Here is a 19,351-nt window from a genome sequence, read left to right as displayed (position 1 = left end):
ATTACAGGTGCTGGCAGAGTGGTGGTCTCTCATTACAGGTGCCGGCAGAGTGGTGGTCTCACATTACAGGTGCTGGCAGAGTGGTGATCTCTCATTACAGGTGCCGGCAGAGTGGTGGTCTCTCATTACAGGTGCCGGCAGAGTGGTGGTCTCTCATTACAGGTGCCTGCAGAGTGGTGGTCTCTCATTACAGGTGCCGGCAGAGTGGTGGTCTCTCATTACAGGTGCCGGCAGAGTGGTGGTCTCACATTACAGGTGCCGGCAGAGTGGTGATCTCACATTACAGGTGCCGGCAGAGTGGTGGTCTCTCATTACAGGTGCTGGCAGAGTGGTGGTCTCTCATTACAGGTGCCGGCAGAGTGGTGGTCTCACATTACAGGTGCCGGCAGAGTGGTGATCTCACATTACAGGTGCCGGCAGAGTGGTGGTCTCTCATTACAGGTGCCGGCAGAGTGGTGGTCTCACATTACAGGTGCCTGCAGAGTGGTGATCTCTCATTACAGGTGCTGGCAGAGTGGTGGTCTCTCATTACAGGTGCCGGCAGAGTGGTGGTCTCTCATTACAGGTGCCTGCAGAGTGGTGGTCTCTCATTACAGGTGCTGGCAGAGTGGTGGTCTCTCATTACAGGTGCCGGCAGAGTGGTGATCTCACATTACAGGTGCCTGCAGAGTGGTGATCTCTCATTACAGGTGCCGGCAGAGTGGTGGTCTCTCATTACAGGTGCCGGCAGAGTGGTGGTCTCTCATTACAGGTGCCTGCAGAGTGGTGGTCTCTCATTACAGGTGCCTGCAGAGTGGTGGTCTCTCATTACAGGTGCCGGCAGAGTGGTGATCTCACATTACAGGTGCCGGCAGAGTGGTGGTCTCTCATTACAGGTGCCGGCAGAGTGGTGGTCTCTCATTACAGGTGCTGGCAGAGTGGTGGTCTCTCATTACAGGTGTCTGCAGAGTGGTGGTCTCTCATTACAGGTGCCTGCAGAGTGGTGGTCTCTCATTACAGGTGCCGGCAGAGTGGTGGTCTCTCATTACAGGTGCCTGCAGAGTGGTGGTCTCTCATTACAGGTGCCTGCAGAGTGGTGATCTCACATTACAGGTGTCTGCAGAGTGGTGGTCTCTCATTACAGGTGCCGGCAGAGTGGTGGTCTCTCATTACAGGTGTCTGCAAAGTGGTGGTCTCTCATTACAGGTGCCTGCAGAGTGGTGGTCTCTCATTACTGGTGCCGGCAGAGTGGTGATCTCACATTACAGGTGCCGGCAGAGTGGTGGTCTCTCATTACAGGTGCCGGCAGAGTGGTGGTCTCTCATTACAGGTGCCGGCAGAGTGGTGGTCTCTCATTACAGGTGTCTGCAGAGTGGTGGTCTCTCATTACAGGTGTCTGCAGAGTGATGGTCTCTCATTACAGGTGTCTGCAGAGTGATGGTCTCTCATTACAGGTGCCGGCAGAGTGGTGGTCTCTCATTACTGGTGCCTGCAGAGTGGTGGTCTCTCATTACAGGTGTCTGCAGAGTGGTGGTCTCTCATTACAGGTGCCTGCAGAGTGGTGGTCTCTCATTACAGGTGTCTGCAGAGTGGTGGTCTCTCATTACAGGTGTCTGCAGAGTGGTGGTCTCTCATTACAGGTGCCTGCAGAGTGGTTGTCTCTCATTACAGGTGTCTGCAGAGTGGTGGTCTCTCATTACAGGTGTCTGCAGAGTGGTGGTCTCTCATTACAGGTGTCTGCAGAGTGGTGGTCTCTCATTACAGGTGCCTGCAGAGTGGTGGTCTCTCATTACAGGTGCCTGCAGAGTGGTGGTCTCACATTACAGGTGCCTGCAGAGTGGTGGTCTCTCATTACAGGTGCTGGCAGAGTGGTGGTCTCTCATTACAGGTGCTGGCAGAGTGATGGTCTCTCATTACAGGTGTCTGCAGAGTGGTGGTCTCACATTACAGGTGCCGGCAGAGTGGTGGTCTCTCATTACAGGTGGTCATTACAGTGGTCAAGTATACCATTTGTGAATCAATATGTACACTTATTTCATTCACTGACTACAAGCATGGCTCTTGATAATGGAGAGGATATGTATTAGAAAGCTGCAGTAGGTTTTAATATTTGGTAACCCTGCACCTATTGGGCCCCTGATGCCGAACTATAAGAATGTCATTACGTGTGATGATGTATCCTGTGAATATGCATATATTTCTGTATATGTGTGTATATATACTTATGTTTCTCTGTATCTTTATATCATCAGGGTCTTTCCTTCTTGTTTCCAAGAATGAACCCTTTAGTGGCTTATGACGACTCCGATTCTGAGACAGAAGATGACGGACACCCCCATACACCCCAAGTCACTGAAGTTCCTTGCATGAATGTTTTGCATCACCAGACACAAGGTGACCCTTCTGTGCGCCCCACAAGCTTTGCTAGGTTGCTTGACTCCTCGTCTTGTGGTACAGACTTCATCCTGACACATCAGACCTCTGCGCACAGCTCAAACTATAATCCTACATATAAGAAGGGACTGAGTAATTCTGCAATGGAGACCTCTGTTCTGTCCTCTCAGAAGAGACCTCTGTCCTGCGGTGGAAGGGTGGTGAAGCCTTACGTTCCTAAAAGACAGAGATCGGAACAATCCAACATGGCTGCAGAGATTAAAAGTGATGCATCCACAGCATCTCATGACCACATAAGCCACTCTGCTAGGAACATCTACAGAGTCTCTGATTACCTTGGACCTCATTTACCTCTAAAATACAGCAGCAGTGGAATTCCTAAAAAGGTGATTTTCCAGATGAAGGGGCATACGGGTCCGGTGAACCGGGTCCAGTGGTGTCCGGTAAAATCATCCAGTCATTTACTGCTCTCCGCATCCATGGACGGAACATGCAAGGTAACAATATAACTCCTTCTAGATACATTATATAACTTTTTAAAGGGGTATTTCCATCTTACAAAGTGATGGCATATCAGTAGGATATGGTGATGGTTTGACAGCTGTGACCCCCGCTGATCCTGAGAACCAAGGGGCTGCAGTCCTGATAAAATGGTGTCGCCCCTTCATTTTCAGGATTGGTGAGGTTAGACCCCCTTCAATCATAAATTCTAGATCTCTAGAATTTGCCATTACTTTGAAATGAGAAAACTGTTTTTAAGTCATATTGACTACTTTAAAGGGAGTGTGTCACCTGTGTTATAGTGTAGATGTTGGTGCACTCTTGGTGTGGCCAAGAGTTCAGTGCACTATTACGCCCCCTCAATTATAATGCTGAGCACTGTCCTATCTTGATTGCCGATGCCGCAACTCTCTAGCCTTGCTCACATAGTGTTAGTGCTGGCTCCTGTCTGCAGTACTGTATCGAGCATTGGTCACAGACAGGAGGCAGCGATGAGTCAGCAATAACGCTACGTGAGTGTGGCTCCAGTGTCCATGCGGTGGTGCAGAGCCACTGATTAAGTTCAGCGCTGTCAATCAAGATATGATAATTGGTGTCTCTGCACCCCCTGCATGGACACTGGAACCTTCCTAACATAGTGATGCACTTTGTAGAAGCTTCAAATATTAATTGTGGATCAGGCAACTGTGATCTCCGACCTGTCCCTGTACCCTCATGTTATGGTGGTGGACAGGGTTCCTTCCCTGTCCTCTCGGGGTTAATTTGTAAAGCATTCTTTTGGTTCTGTTAGGGCTATATTTACCCGCCTTCATCTGGGGATCCTTGTCAGTTATACATCTGTGTTGGCTGTGTGTCTGACCCCCTGGTGTTCTTGCATACTGTTTAGTCCGATTGCTTTCTTGTGTATGACTCGGCCTGTTTTCTCATCCTGTGCTTTGCCTTGTGATTCTGTGCTAATTGTCTATTTCTGGCTTTGACCTTTGGCTTGGAACTTCCCTCCTGTCCGCCCCGTTTGTACTGCACCACTATCTTCGGCTCCCCGACCTTTTTGCTACGTCCCGACCACGCTTACGTCTCACCCTTTTGGCACTTCATCGACCTCCCGGCTTGACTTCGGCTCGTTCAGACTACTCTCCAGCTCCGCAGTTCACAGCCGCTACTCGACATCTGGCCCCGCCTCCGTCCACTCCCCCGGAGGTCACGTGCTTCAGGTCCTGCGCTCCGGCAGCTCACCACAGCGCTCCTACCCTCTCTCTGTCCTTCTGTAACACGTGCACAGACTCCTGCTGAAAGTCTGCAGCAGGGCTCTTGGTCATTCCATTCAAGCCTAAAATGGAATCACCCCTTAAAGTGCTCCTGTCAGCCGGACTGTGCTGAGTAACCTACAGACCGTGTCAGGTCGGAGCAGTTATACTGATTACAATGATACCTGGTGATGAACTCCGTCTTGTGGTTGTTTAATTTTTATTTTCAGTGTTGAGTTAACAATCTGTTCGTCCTCCGGGGTGGGCTGTGGGGGTCTTCATGTGATGCCCTGATTAGGTAGTCATAATGCAGCCTGCTGACAGGTCACTGACCTTTCACTGTCCCTTCCCCTAGTTTACTTAATGAATATTAAATACATATTGGAAAAAAAAACCATTCTGCAGGCAGGCTCCGGCCGTGGCCCCTGCACTGCAACATAATCACATGTGTAATGTGCATATAATTAATATGCTTCTGCTTATGCTGATAATCAAAAAAGAAAAAAAATCCATTTGAAAATGGCGCCCGCCGTGCCCGTGCAGTAGCAGCTATCGGTATATATTGAGGTGATCCGATAGCTACTACTGCGCAGGCACCGATGGCGCCATCTTGGAGGAGGATTTTTTTTTCTCTAGCTAGATGGTGCTGGATCACATCTCTATATACACCGATAGCTGCTACTGCACAGGCGCTCACCAGTTCGAGTTTGTCCACTCTGCCTCTTCCTACATACCTCTGTAACCTGCGTGTCTTGTTCATGTCCAGATCCCACAGTATGAAATGAAAGGACTATTGTATTACTCGAACTGGTGAGTGCCGCATACATTCTTTTTTCCACTTTGACAATTTTGTATATTCAATGCAGAGCACTTAACACTTGTTGAATCAGCTGCTGTAGCTCTAAAGTGTTGTCTATTCATCCTTCCATGGAACTTTTCCACGTTGTCTGGTGCTGCTACTTGCCTCTTTGAACATTTCTTATATTAATTATATACACATGTGATTATGCTGCAGCGCAGGGGTCACGGCTGCCGCCTGCCTGTGGAGGGGGATATTTTTTTCATTATGTATATATAATATTCATTATGCAAACTATGGGAAGGTCAGTGTGGGATCAGTGACCTGTCAGAAGCCATACTAATGAATACCTAATCAGAGCACCACATGCAGACCCCCACAACCCCACCCTGGAGCACGAGCAGACCATTAACTCAAAACTGAAAATACAGATTCCGCAACAACCACAAGACAGATTTCATCACCAGGTATCAGTGTAATCAGTATAACGGCGCCGACTGTAGTCGCTGAGCACAATCCTGCTGACAGGGGCAGTTTAAATTTACCTGGTTATATTCATTCCAAACTGTTCTTGGTGGCCATATTAACCAATCGCAGTGTAGTGAGTTCTGGCGGTTGTGTAAGGTGCAGTCCTATTGAAGAGATTACAGGTAACGCCACCCCCATAATTTTGCAATATGCCATAAATTGGAGAATAAATTCTAAAACTGTTGGCGAAACAGTAGCTTCAAATTAAATATTGGCATTTTATTTGTAGAGGTCATTCCACCTCTTAGAGATGACGAGTATCTACTTTTCTGTACCACCCCTAAAGGTACCGTCACATTTAGCGACGCTGCAGCAATCTAGACAACGATCCCGATCGCTGCAGCGTCGCTGTGTGGTCGCTGGAGAGCTGTCACACAGCTCTCCAGCGACCAACAATGCCGAAGTCCCCTGGTAACCATGGTAAACATCGGGTTACTAAGCGCAGGACCGCGCTTAGTAACCCGATGTTTACCCTGGTTACCAGCGTAAACGTAAAAAAAAAACAAACACTACATACTTACATTCCGGCGTCTGTCTTCTCCAGCGCTCTGCTTCTCTGCACTAAGCGCCGGCCGGAAAGCAGAGCACAGCGGTGACGTCACCGCTGTGCTTTCCGGCCGGCGCTTACACAGTGCAGAGAAGCAGAACGCTGGGGGACAGACACCGGAATGTAAGTATGTAGTGTTTGGTTTTTTTTACATTTACACTGGTAACCAGGGTAAACATCGGGTTACTAAGCGCGGCCCTGCGCTTAGTAACCCGATGTTTACCCAGGTTACCAGTGAAGACATCGCTGAATCGACGTCACACACGCCGATTCAGCGATGTCTGCGGGAGATCCAGCGACGAAATAAGGTTCTGGACTTTCTGCCCCGACCAACGATGGCACAGCAGGATCCTGATCGCTGCTGCCTGTCAAACACAACGATATCGCTATCCAGGATGCTGCAATGTCACGGATCACTAGCGATATCGTTCAGTGTGAAGGTACCTTAACACTAAGAGCACTGTACTCTTGAATAAGCCCCTCTTATAGTGGTAGTCGTCATTCTTGATGGCATAATCGTCAGGATTTGTAGAAGCATTGAAAAATCCTCAGGGCAGTCTCATGTGCTCCTAAATGTTGGCAGCACCCACCAAAGTGTCGAGGCTGACCGGCCATCTAATGTATGTAATGCCTCCTAACTTACCCTTAATGGCAGGTGTCTAAGGAAAGAAAGATTGGGCATGTTCAATTTCAACATGCTTGATCTTTTTTTTATTTTTATTATTATTATTTCTTTATCCTCATGGGAGATAAGCTGCCGCCAGAGTTATCTAACAGCTGCTTACCCCCTTGTCCTATAAACCAACCCGTGGTGCTGATTGACAGCCCCAGTATTAATTACCATGCTAAAGGGATTTTTTTCACTTGGATTTAAAAGTGAATTCTGTCCTAAAAGCCACCTAAAAATCCACTTCATTGAATATCTTTCCTATTCATCCCAAATGAATGCCCCGATTCATCAAGTCTGCTGCTGTATGATGCACCAAATTGTTTAGAAGTGCGCCTTTTGATGAATTTGTCCCGTTGCCCAGCTCTGGGGCGTCACTGTAAGAAATGTACGTAAGTCAGGAGCGGAGAACACTTTTGATGGAATTTACATCACTTTTATGGTATAAATTATGATGAATTTGGGGTGTTTATCTTTTACCTCAAGAGGGCGACATTTCATTTAAAATAAAATGGTATTTTTTTTACCGTTCTGCATTAGTGACCCTGACCGTGCATCATGGTCTAACTTTGGACCAGTGTCCGATTTCCTTTTTTTTTGCGTGAAAAATGTTAATATGTCGCACATTTCTCCGGAAAATACTATGTTGGTTCTTATTAGTTGGCCGCAGCATTGTGACGTTTAATTAAAGGGAACCTGTCACCCCCAAAATCGACGGTGAGCTAAGCCCACCGGCATCAGGGGCTTATCTACAGCATTCTGTAATGCATTCTGTAATGCTGTAGATAAGCCCCCGAGGTATCCTGAAAGATGAGAAAATTAGATTATACTCACCCAGGGGCGGTCCTGCTGTGGTCCGGTCCGGGGCCTCCCACCTTCTTACGATGACGTCCTCTTCTTGTCTTCACGCTCCGGCGCAGGCGTACTTTGCCCTGTTGAGGGCAGAGCAAAGTACTGCAGTGCGCAGGTGCTGGGATGGTGCTGGGATGCTTTAGATAAGTCCCTGATGCTGGTGGGCTAAGCTCACCTTCGATTTTGGGGATGACAGGTTCCCTTTAAGGCTGTGTAGCAGCCTACATCTTGGGCCTAGTTTCCCGGTACTACCTCAGAGAAGCTGGGACATTGTTGTTTGTGGCAACCAATGATATTGCAGCTTTCATTTTGTAAATCATCTGTAAAATGAAATGTTAGCTCTGATTGGTTGCTATGGGTGATGAGGCCAGCCATTTCTCTGTACATGAGGCCCAGTGTAGATAATGGCAGGGAACTGTATTCTTTGACGTCAGCTTATTCTGTCCTACCTATCTATTTATATAGAGCACGTCTCTGACAAAAGGCATGCAACATCAAAAAATGAATAGATGTCTTAAACATGCACAGTTCCCCTTAAATAAATACCGCACAGGGAATAGAGTTCTCCTGACAACTGTGACCGGACCCCCTAAATACAGATCCTAGAACAGATCCCTTAATAAATTAGACCCTGCATCCATCCCTACTGAAGAAATACAGACCCCAGACCGGACACCCTAAGCAAATACAGTCCCATAAATAATTACAGACCTGATCCCATTAAACCGTACCCTCAGACTAGATCCCTAAACTAAGAGAACAAATACAAGACTTCCTAAAATTACACACTCCATATCGGCCCACCCCTCAAAAATCCTCCCCAGACCAGATCCATTAAACTAAGAGAACACAGGTCAGACCCCACCACTGTAAAAATACACACCCTCTAAAAATAAAAAAGTACAACCTCCAATCTACAACAAAACCCTCTAAAAACGTCAGAACAGCCCCCCAAACTAATGCAGACCTAAATCAAGACCCGGTTGCAGACATTCTGATAACTGACCCTTATTTTTCCTCTATTCCCAAAGCCCAGGAGCTTTTCGTATGTATTTCAGCAACTGAATCGCCATCGATCAGTCCACTCATAGGAGAGCTGCCACCATTTGGGAGGACGTAAGGTTAGTTGTGGTTGGACATCCCCTTTAAGCAGCCGTTTAATACCTTGTTCCCTGCCTTCCCTGACTTGTGTTGTGCGGATCGCTGGAAATTAAGCCATCCAAATAATTTGTCTATTATTTATTTTGCACTTGCAGGACACTTAGGCTGTGTGCACACTTTGCAGATTTTTCGTGTTTTTTTTTCACATTTTTCACTATAAAAACGTGGTAAGAATGCGAAAAAAATACATACATTATGCATCCCATCATTTACAATGCATTCCACAATTTTTGTGCACATGATGCGTTTTTTTCCGCGAAAAAAAGGCATCGCGGTAAAAAACGCAGCATGTTCATTAATTTTGCAGATTTCCCACTATATTATTGCATTGGGAACCTCCAGAAAAATCCGCCAAAAAAAACGCACCAAAAAACGCGTTAAAATCGTGGTAAAAACGCATGCGGATTTCTTGCAGAAAATGTCCCGTTTTGCACAGGAAATTTCTGCAAGAAATCCTGAACGTGTGCACATAGCCTAAGTCTTAATGATGGCTGAATTGCTGACTGTTTATTTTGCTTGTTTGCAACAGAATAATCGTTACTTTTCTTCTGAAGTGTTTTTTTTTATATAAATATGGAGATCATGTTCTGTGGTGTAATTTCTCTCTTATACAGAAATGCCCAAAACTTACCAGACAAATATAAATCTTTGGGTTGTTTTCTTTTGTAAAACTATGAAAAATGTTATTCTAGCAGAGATACGTTTGATACAGAGTTGCAGAGTCAGCAGTTATACAGCATGGGATGACGGTAACATAGTAACATAGTTATTAAGGTTGAAGGAAGACTAAGTCCATCTAGTTCAACCCATAACCTAACCTAACATGCCCTAACATGTTGATCCAGAGGAAGGCAAAAAAAAACCATGTGGTAAAGAGTAAGCTCCACATTGGGTAGGTGGGTGTGGATCCACTGCGCCACGAGTTGGGCTTACACACGTGGGGCATGACTAAGCGACTGCCTGGTTTTCGCTACAGCCTCTGATGGTGAGGATGGGCTTGGCCACAGGTAGTCACCAGGCGTCACCTGCAGCATCTGACCCTCAGGTCAGAGCAGGTATGCGAGGTAAAAAGGGTGAGGCAGAAGCGTAGTTGCACTGTCCAAGGTCTGGGGCAGGTAGCACGGGTTCACTATACAAAGCTGGGGTCATGAATGGAGAGGTCAAGCAGAACAGGTAAACGAGCCAGGGCAGAAACAGTTGAGGTGAGACAAGAAAACACACAGACAGAGCGCTGGAGATGGACAGGAACCTAAGTTCATGCCAGGATCGGGAAGAGGAGCAGCCTAATATGCTGGCAGGGGATAGACTGGGGAAGGCAAAGCCTGCAGGACACAGCAGGGTTAAATTCTTGCAGGATCTTAACACTCCTCCTTATAGCCAGGTGGAGACGGCAGGGATAGGAAACAGAGTTGAAAATCCTGCATGAGGACTCAGTGCCTTGAAAATCCTGCATGAGGACTCAGTGCCTTGAAAATCCTGCATGAGGACTCAGTGCCTTGAAAATCCTGCATGAGGACTCGGTGCCGCGGCCTGACACGGGGAGGAGCAGAGCGGTGAAAGTTGTGCGAAGCGCCCTGAACTCTGGTGCATTACCGCCGCGACACATGGTTGACTCATCAATGTAGCAGAGATGAGGTTGTAATGGACCAGTGCAGAACTGGCAGCCTTAAAGCAGAGTATGCCGTGATATAGCAGAGCTGGGTTTGTCAGCCAGTGCAAGGCAGTATTGGCCAGTGATATAAGGTACCAAGATATATATCAGGATTTTTTAGGCCGCATATGCAGAACTGGCATAGAGAAGTGGTATGTACACAAACTGGACGAGCTCGCTTATGTGGCCTGTTAAAGTCATGTCACACGTGTGTGCAAGGTTGCCATTGCCACCTGACACATAGAAGAGCATTGGAATCCAACCATGACGGGAAGGTGCATTGCCCAGCACTGGAGTCAGTAACAGATCAGGAGGAAATCATCTTTTACGTTTGCTTCAAAGTGGAATTTCCCTTTAATCATATCCTTTTAGAAACTTCTAAGGCTACTGATTGACTCCAGGCTGAGGTGGGGGGACGCCCCGATCATCTGACAGCTGACCCTATAGCCAATCAGTAGCTTCAGCTATCAGGTGACTGAACAGATGAGACATCACCACGTGCAATCATGGCGGAGACCACTGGAGTGTTGGGACTAGAGTGATGGGGGACTGGAGAGGCAAGTAACACCTTATTATTCTTTAAACTTTTCATCACTCTGGCAAGGTGAGGGATTGCAGTGCTCACGCTTTTTTTATTTTTATGACCCCCTGAACATCCTTGCTGATGTGTAATGACTCCCGAGAGGCGAGGGGTTAAAAATCCGTTTTTGGTACTGACGTTTCCTCGCCAGTTTAACAAACAAGGGCAGACTTCATTAATTTTCAGCTCTATAGTCTAGAAATGATAGCGCAGGATTTCCAAACATAATTAAAACAGACCATTATTATATCTCTCGGATGAGACTCAATTATGCCCTTATATCGTGCCAGGGAGGATTGCTGCCTGCCAGTCACTGTGTCACATTTGATGACTTTGTTAGCAGACGTATGCAAATCTTCCGCTTGTTTATGAATTGACAATGAAGCTATAATTTCTTGCAATTAGCGGATAGAACGCCAACTGTTAATAAACCGAGGCTGAGAAATCACAAGAGGTGTGAGGTGTGGCGAATATACGGCTATACATGGCTTGTATTTAGGCTTGGGATAAGTTCTTTACAACTAGTGCTTTACTCAGAAGTTGGATACTTTCTAATACTGTATGTATCACATATAGTATCTGTTTTTATTTTCTAATTATTATTTTTATCATTATTATTTATATACATGATGATCTGGCGGCCACCTTACTTGAATGGTTGTTACCAGCTTTTAAAGATAAAGGGCCAGATTCATCAAAGATTTTACGCGTGCCAGAATTCTGGTGTAAAAAGTTTTGAAAAATCACAAAGTTTGGATGCAGTGCGCGACTGCTATAAAATTTTGCAAATATTGGTGATCTCGTGCCATTTCTACTCGACTCCAACAAAGTAGGCAAAACAGGGGTGTGGCAACCACTTCTCGTCAAATTCATGATGAATGTAAGCGTTTGTTGCACAACAAATCTTATTCCAGTCCCCAAAGAGAGTAAGATTTGTAGCAAGGTACACACGGAGGCGAACACCATTTTTCAGATGCTCATGATGGATTAGGAGTGTAGATGGGCGAATCTGAACAGTAAAGTCTTCACCAGGAATTCCGTGTTACGGTTCGGGTTCAGTCCTCTAAACACCGGGTGTTTCTCGCACTGTCATGTGCATGACAGCCTAGCAAACACTACTTCTGATTGGTGGTAAAATGACAGCGTGAGCCCACAACTGTGATGAGAAGTAAAAGGATTAACTCCGGTCACTGGCATTGTCTGATGGGACTACTACTCCCATTAGCCGATGCCTGCTGCCACTAATAAAAGCGAGAGCAGGCAGCGGCTGATGGGAGTATTTTTCAGCCAACACCTGAACTACAAATAAATAGTTAAAAAAACAAACAACAAAAAAAAAACAGCAGGGGTTCCCCCTTTATTTTTGATAACCAGCCAGACAAAACTGACAGCTGCAGGCTGCAACCCTGAGTTGTCGGCATTACAAAGGCTGGTTATCAAGAATGCAGGGGTCCCCACACTGTTTTTTTTTTTTTTTTTTTTTTAATGATTTAAATAACTAATTAAAAAAAAAAGAAAAAAAAGTGGTGTGAGGTCCCCTCCATTTTTGACAGCCAGCCAAGATAAGGCTGGTTTCACATTTGCGGATGGAGGTGCTGCAGAGGGCTGTGTACATCCTCCGTGCAGCTCCGCCCAGTGTCGCATCTCCTCCTGTCAGCTCCACCTACGTCGGCATGCGGCGTGCGTACTCTATCTTTACCATTAGGTACGCAGGCCATGCCGATGTATGCAGATGCTTCCGCATGCGTCATTTTGATGCAAAACGACGCATGCGGAGCCATCCGCATATATCGGTATGGCCTGCGTACCTAATGGTAAAGATAGGGTACGCTCGCCGACGTAGGCAGATCTGACCAGAGGAGGTGCGGCGGTGGGTGGAGCTTTACGAAGGACGTCCGTGAACTACCATGGCAAATATCAGGCCCACACAATCATGATCTCAGGGTGCCGATGCCGATAAATAGGAAGCCCCCACACTCTGTTGACCATTTATATGATGACAGCAGCATCTAAGGGGTTAAACAGATATGGACGGCACCAGCACTGATCATGGCTGATGCAGCAAGTTGTAAGCTTTAGCCGGCAGCTGCTGGATTGTCACCTGTATGAGGATGCTAGTCTCATATCTCAGGTCAGTAAAAAGACGTATTGGCGGTCATTAAGGGGTTGATAAAAAACAAAACCCAGTTTGTCAACTGTTACTGCCATAAACCGTTGAGCAATGCTCTCCCCTTGGCACCTATGAGGCTGTGATGTTCGGGTCAGAAGACCTGTGGCTGCAGGATATGTCACGGCCCATCCTCAGACTGTGACACATGGATGTTTGAATGGAGCATAAGAGTTTTCATGTGATCACTGGGTTTAATCGGCCATACATACTGAGGAGAGACGCGTTCTCTTTCCCGGTCACTATTTGCTGTGTGTATATACATACTGAGGAGAGACGCGTTCTCTTTCCCGGTCACTATTGGCTGTGTGTATATACATACTGAGGAGAGATACGTTCTCTTTCCCGGTCACTATTTGCTGTGTGTATATACATACTGAGGAGAGAGACGTTCTCTTTCCCGGTCACTATTGGCTGTGTGTATATACATACTGAGGAGAGATACGTTCTCTTTCCCGGTCACTGTTGGCTGTGTGTATATACATACTGAAGAGAGAGACGTTCTCTTTCCCGGTCACTATTGGCTGTGTGTATATACATACTGAGGAGAGAGACGTTCTCTTTCCCGGTCACTATTTGCTGTGTGTATATACATACTGAGGAGAGAGACGTTCTCTTTCCCGGTCACTATTTGCTGTGTGTATATACATACTGAGGAGAGATACGTTCTCTTTCCCGGTCACTGTTGGCTGTGTGTATATACATACTGAAGAGAGAGACGTTCTCTTTCCCGGTCACTATTTGCTGTGTGTATATACATACTGAGGAGAGAGACGTTCTCTTTCCCGGTCACTATTGGCTGTGTGTATATACATATTGAGGAGAGATACGTTCTCTTTCCCGGTCACTATTGGCTGGGTGTATATACATATTGAGGAGAGATACGTTCTCTTTCCCGGTCACTATTGGCTGTGTGTATATACATATTGAGGAGAGAGACGTTCTCTTTCCCGGTCACTATTGGCTGTGTGTATATACATACTGAGGAGAGATACGTTCTCTTTCCCGGTCACTGTTGGCTGTGTGTATATACATACTGAGGAGAGTGACGTTCTCTTTCCCGGTTACTATTGGCTGTGTGTATATACATACTGAGGAGAGACACGTTCTCTTTCCCGGTCACTGTTGGCTGTGTGTATATACATATTGAGGAGAGAGACGTTCTCTTTCCCGGTCACTATTTGCTGTGTGTATATACATATTGAGGAGAGAGACGTTCTCTTTCCCGGTCACTATTGGCTGTGTGTATATACATACTGAGGAGAGACACGTTCTCTTTCCCGGTCACTATTGGCTGTGTGTATATACATACTGAGGAGAGAGACGTTCTCTTTCCCGGTCACTGTTGGCTGTGTGTATATACATATTGAGGAGAGAGACGTTCTCTTTCCCGGTCACTATTTGCTGTGTGTATATACATATTGAGGAGAGAGACGTTCTCTTTCCCGGTCACTATTGGCTGTGTGTATATACATACTGAGGAGAGATACGTTCTTTCCCGGTCACTATTGGCTGTGTGTATATACATACTGAGGAGAGATACGTTCTTTCCCGGTCACTATTGGCTGTGTGTATATACATACTGAGGAGAGACACGTTCTCTTTCCCGGTCACTATTGGCTGTGTGTATATACATACTGAGGAGAGACACGTTCTCTTTCCCGGTCACTATTGGCTGTGTGTATATACATACTGAGGAGAGAGACGTTCTCTTTCCCGGTCAATATTTGCTGTGTGTATATACATACTGAGGAGAGAGACGTTCTCTTTCCCGGTCACTGTTGGCTGTGTGTATATACATACTGAGGAGAGAGACGTTCTCTTTCCCGGTCACTATTGGCTGTGTGTATATACATACTGAGGAGAGACACGTTCTCTTTCCCGGTCACTATTGGCTGTGTGTATATACATACTGAGGAGAGACACGTTCTCTTTCCCGGTCACTATTGGCTGTGTGTATATACATACTGAGGAGAGAGACGTTCTCTTTCCCGGTCACTATTGGCTGTGTGTATATACATACTGAGGAGAGAGACGTTCTCTTTCCCGGTCACTGTTGGCTGTGTGTATATACATACTGAGGAGAGAGACGTTCTCTTTCCCGGTCACTGTTGGCTGTGTGTATATACATACTGAGGAGAGAGACGTTCTCTTTCCCGGTCACTGTTGGCTGTGTGTATATACATACTGAGGAGAGAGACGTTCTCTTTCCCGGTCACTATTGGCTGTGTGTATATACATACTGAGGAGAGATACGTTCTCTTTCCCGGTCACTATTGGCTGTGTGTATATACATACTGAGGAGAGACACGTTCTCTTTCCCGGTCACTATTTGCTGTGTGTATATACATACTGAGGAGAGAGACGTTCTCTTTCCCGGTCACTATTGGCTGTGTGTATATACATACTGAGGAGAGATACGTTCTCTTTCCCGGTCACTGTTGGCTGTGTGTATATACATACTAAAGAGAGAGACGTTCTCTTTCCCGGTCACTATTGGCTGTGTGTATATACATACTGAGGAGAGAGACGTTCTCTTTCCCGGTCACTATTTGCTGTGTGTATATACATACTGAGGAGAGAGACGTTCTCTTTCCCGGTCACTATTTGCTGTGTGTATATACATACTGAGGAGAGATACGTTCTCTTTCCCGGTCACTGTTGGCTGTGTGTATATACATACTGAAGAGAGAGACGTTCTCTTTCCCGGTCACTATTTGCTGTGTGTATATACATACTGAGGAGAGAGACGTTCTCTTTCCCGGTCACTATTGGCTGTGTGTATATACATATTGAGGAGAGATACGTTCTCTTTCCCGGTCACTATTGGCTGGGTGTATATACATATTGAGGAGAGATACGTTCTCTTTCCCGGTCACTATTGGCTGTGTGTATATACATATTGAGGAGAGAGACGTTCTCTTTCCCGGTCACTATTGGCTGTGTGTATATACATACTGAGGAGAGATACGTTCTCTTTCCCGGTCACTGTTGGCTGTGTGTATATACATACTGAGGAGAGTGACGTTCTCTTTCCCGGTTACTATTGGCTGTGTGTATATACATACTGAGGAGAGACACGTTCTCTTTCCCGGTCACTGTTGGCTGTGTGTATATACATATTGAGGAGAGAGACGTTCTCTTTCCCGGTCACTATTTGCTGTGTGTATATACATATTGAGGAGAGAGACGTTCTCTTTCCCGGTCACTATTGGCTGTGTGTATATACATACTGAGGAGAGACACGTTCTCTTTCCCGGTCACTATTGGCTGTGTGTATATACATACTGAGGAGAGAGACGTTCTCTTTCCCGGTCACTGTTGGCTGTGTGTATATACATATTGAGGAGAGAGACGTTCTCTTTCCCGGTCACTATTTGCTGTGTGTATATACATATTGAGGAGAGAGACGTTCTCTTTCCCGGTCACTATTGGCTGTGTGTATATACATACTGAGGAGAGATACGTTCTTTCCCGGTCACTATTGGCTGTGTGTATATACATACTGAGGAGAGACACGTTCTCTTTCCCGGTCACTATTGGCTGTGTGTATATACATACTGAGGAGAGACACGTTCTCTTTCCCGGTCACTATTGGCTGTGTGTATATACATACTGAGGAGAGAGACGTTCTCTTTCCCGGTCAATATTTGCTGTGTGTATATACATACTGAGGAGAGAGACGTTCTCTTTCCCGGTCACTGTTGGCTGTGTGTATATACATACTGAGGAGAGAGACGTTCTCTTTCCCGGTCACTATTGGCTGTGTGTATATACATACTGAGGAGAGACACGTTCTCTTTCCCGGTCACTATTGGCTGTGTGTATATACATACTGAGGAGAGACACGTTCTCTTTCCCGGTCACTATTGGCTGTGTGTATATACATACTGAGGAGAGAGACGTTCTCTTTCCCGGTCACTATTGGCTGTGTGTATATACATACTGAGGAGAGAGACGTTCTCTTTCCCGGTCACTGTTGGCTGTGTGTATATACATACTGAGGAGAGAGACGTTCTCTTTCCCGGTCACTGTTGGCTGTGTGTATATACATACTGAGGAGAGAGACGTTCTCTTTCCCGGTCACTGTTGGCTGTGTGTATATACATACTGAGGAGAGAGACGTTCTCTTTCCCGGTCACTGTTGGCTGTGTGTATATACATACTGAGGAGAGAGACGTTCTCTTTCCCGGTCACTATTGGCTGTGTGTATATACATACTGAGGAGAGATACGTTCTCTTTCCCGGTCACTATTGGCTGTGTGTATATACATACTGAGGAGAGAGACGTTCTCTTTCCCGGTCACTGTTGGCTGTGTGTATATACATACTGAGGAGAGAGACGTTCTCTTTCCCGGTCACTATTGGCTGTGTGTATATACATACTGAGGAGAGATACGTTCTCTTTCCCGGTCACTATTGGCTGTGTGTATATACATATTGAGGAGAGAGACGTTCTCTTTCCCGGTCACTATTGGCTGTGTGTATATACATACTGAGGAGAGATACGTTCTCTTTCCCGGTCACTGTTGGCTGTGTGTATATACATACTGAGGAGAGTGACGTTCTCTTTCCCGGTTACTATTGGCTGTGTGTATATACATACTGAGGAGAGACACGTTCTCTTTCCCGGTCACTATTGGCTGTGTGTATATACATACTGAGGAGAGAGACGTTCTCTTTCCCGGTCACTATTGGCTGTGTGTATATACATACTGAGGAGAGAGACGTTCTCTTTCCCGGTCACTGTTGGCTGTGTGTATATACATACTGAGGAGAGAGACGTTCTCTTTCCCGGTCACTGTTGGCTGTGTGTATATACATACTGAGGAGAGAGACGTTCTCTTTCCCGGTCACTGTTGGCTGTGTGTATATACATACTGAGGAGAGAGACGTTCTCTTTCCCGGTCACTGTTGGCTGTGTGTATATACATACTGAGGAGAGAGACGTTCTCTTTCCCGGTCACTGTTGGCTGTGTGTATATACATACTGAGGAGAGAGACGTTCTCTTTCCCGGTCACTATTGGCTGTGTGTATATACATACTGAGGAGAGAGACGTTCTCTTTCCCGGTCACTGTTGGCTGTGTGTATATACATACTGAGGAGAGACACGTTCTTTTTCCCGGTCACTATTGGCTGTGTGTATATACACACTGAGTAGATGTAGTATTACATGCTGAGATGATCATTTATAAAGCAAACCTTAACCTCCCAACATATGATCACGGTAGCTGCGTCTCTGTGATGTTATCTTGTATGACCCCCGTAGCAGCGCACGTTATATCTGTGTGGTTTTAATGCTGCTCATTGATTTGCAGCCTTGTGGAAATGATGACAAAATCTTTTTCTTTTCTTTTATCTTCGTTCTGGATTGATGTTGATTCTGTGTTGCTATGGCAACACAAGCTTCCTTCAGCTCTGTCCTTCAGCTCTGGCGGCAGAGATGGGAACAGAGGGATATGCTGGGCTTCTGTTTGTCCTCTAGTCGGCACCATGAGCGTAGTTTTTTATATTTTCTCCAACTTCTCTTTTATATTTTTTGTTCTGTGAAATAAAGATCATCTCCCCATAGAATAAATTAATCCACTGTAAACAGAAGTTGCCAGCCGCCGCTCACTATTCCATTACCGTTGGTTCTTCATTGAATCAGTTTGTGGAACATCTTTGTTGCTGGCAACACTGAAGTCATTATAACCCAGTTAGTAGCATTCAGCTTTACCTGAGTGTTATGTAGTAATTATACCCTCCCCAAAAAACTCATGAAATGTCCTGGAGTATCCCAATAAAAAAGAAATCTCCTTGCCACCTTGAAGAGCTGGCCTGTCTTCTCTACACCCAGACATTCATCAATCCCTATGTCTGCAGATCACTCTGCTCCCGGGATTAGGCACTGCAGGCACTGTGTTTGGATCTGTAGTCGGTAAACTGGGAAGGGGCTCTTGGTCTGTAATTGTTGAGATGGGGGTTCTGGTCTGTGGTTTGTAAATAACGAGGGGTGGCGAGGATAGGTCCTTAGTCTGTATACTAGAGAGTTTGACATCTGTGGTTTGTAACCAGAGGGATATGGTCTCTGTAAATGGAGGGTTGTGGTCTGGGGTCTGTAAATGGAGGGTTGCGGTGTTGTCTCTGTAAATTGAGGATTGTGGTCTTTTGGCTGTAAATGGAGGGTTGTGGTCTGGGGTCTGTAAATGGAGCAGGTTCTCATCATAGTTTTGTAAACTATGATGGTTGTTTCTAGTCTGCAGCCTACGAGATGGGATGGTCATCCGTGAGGCTGGT

General features: G+C 46.0%; 1 protein-coding gene across 2 annotated transcripts in view; it reads left to right on the top strand.

The window, feature by feature from the left end:
• The window catches only part of WDR25 (WD repeat domain 25), a 201,750-nt gene that overhangs the window by 927 nt on the left and 181,472 nt on the right, over nt 1–19,351 (top strand). For both annotated transcript variants that reach the window (XM_069738202.1, XM_069738193.1), the window contains exon 2: nt 2,232–2,870. In XM_069738202.1, coding sequence (XP_069594303.1) covers nt 2,256–2,870 — 615 coding nt within the window. In that variant the 5' untranslated portion in view covers nt 2,232–2,255. The remainder of the gene's footprint in view (nt 1–2,231; nt 2,871–19,351) is intronic.

This window comes from Ranitomeya imitator, chromosome 1 (assembly GCF_032444005.1).
Source record: "Ranitomeya imitator isolate aRanImi1 chromosome 1, aRanImi1.pri, whole genome shotgun sequence".
Taxonomy (NCBI): Eukaryota; Metazoa; Chordata; class Amphibia; order Anura; family Dendrobatidae; genus Ranitomeya; species Ranitomeya imitator.
The sequence above is the reverse complement of the archived record's forward strand: the minus strand, read 5'-3'. Positions and strand labels throughout refer to the sequence as shown.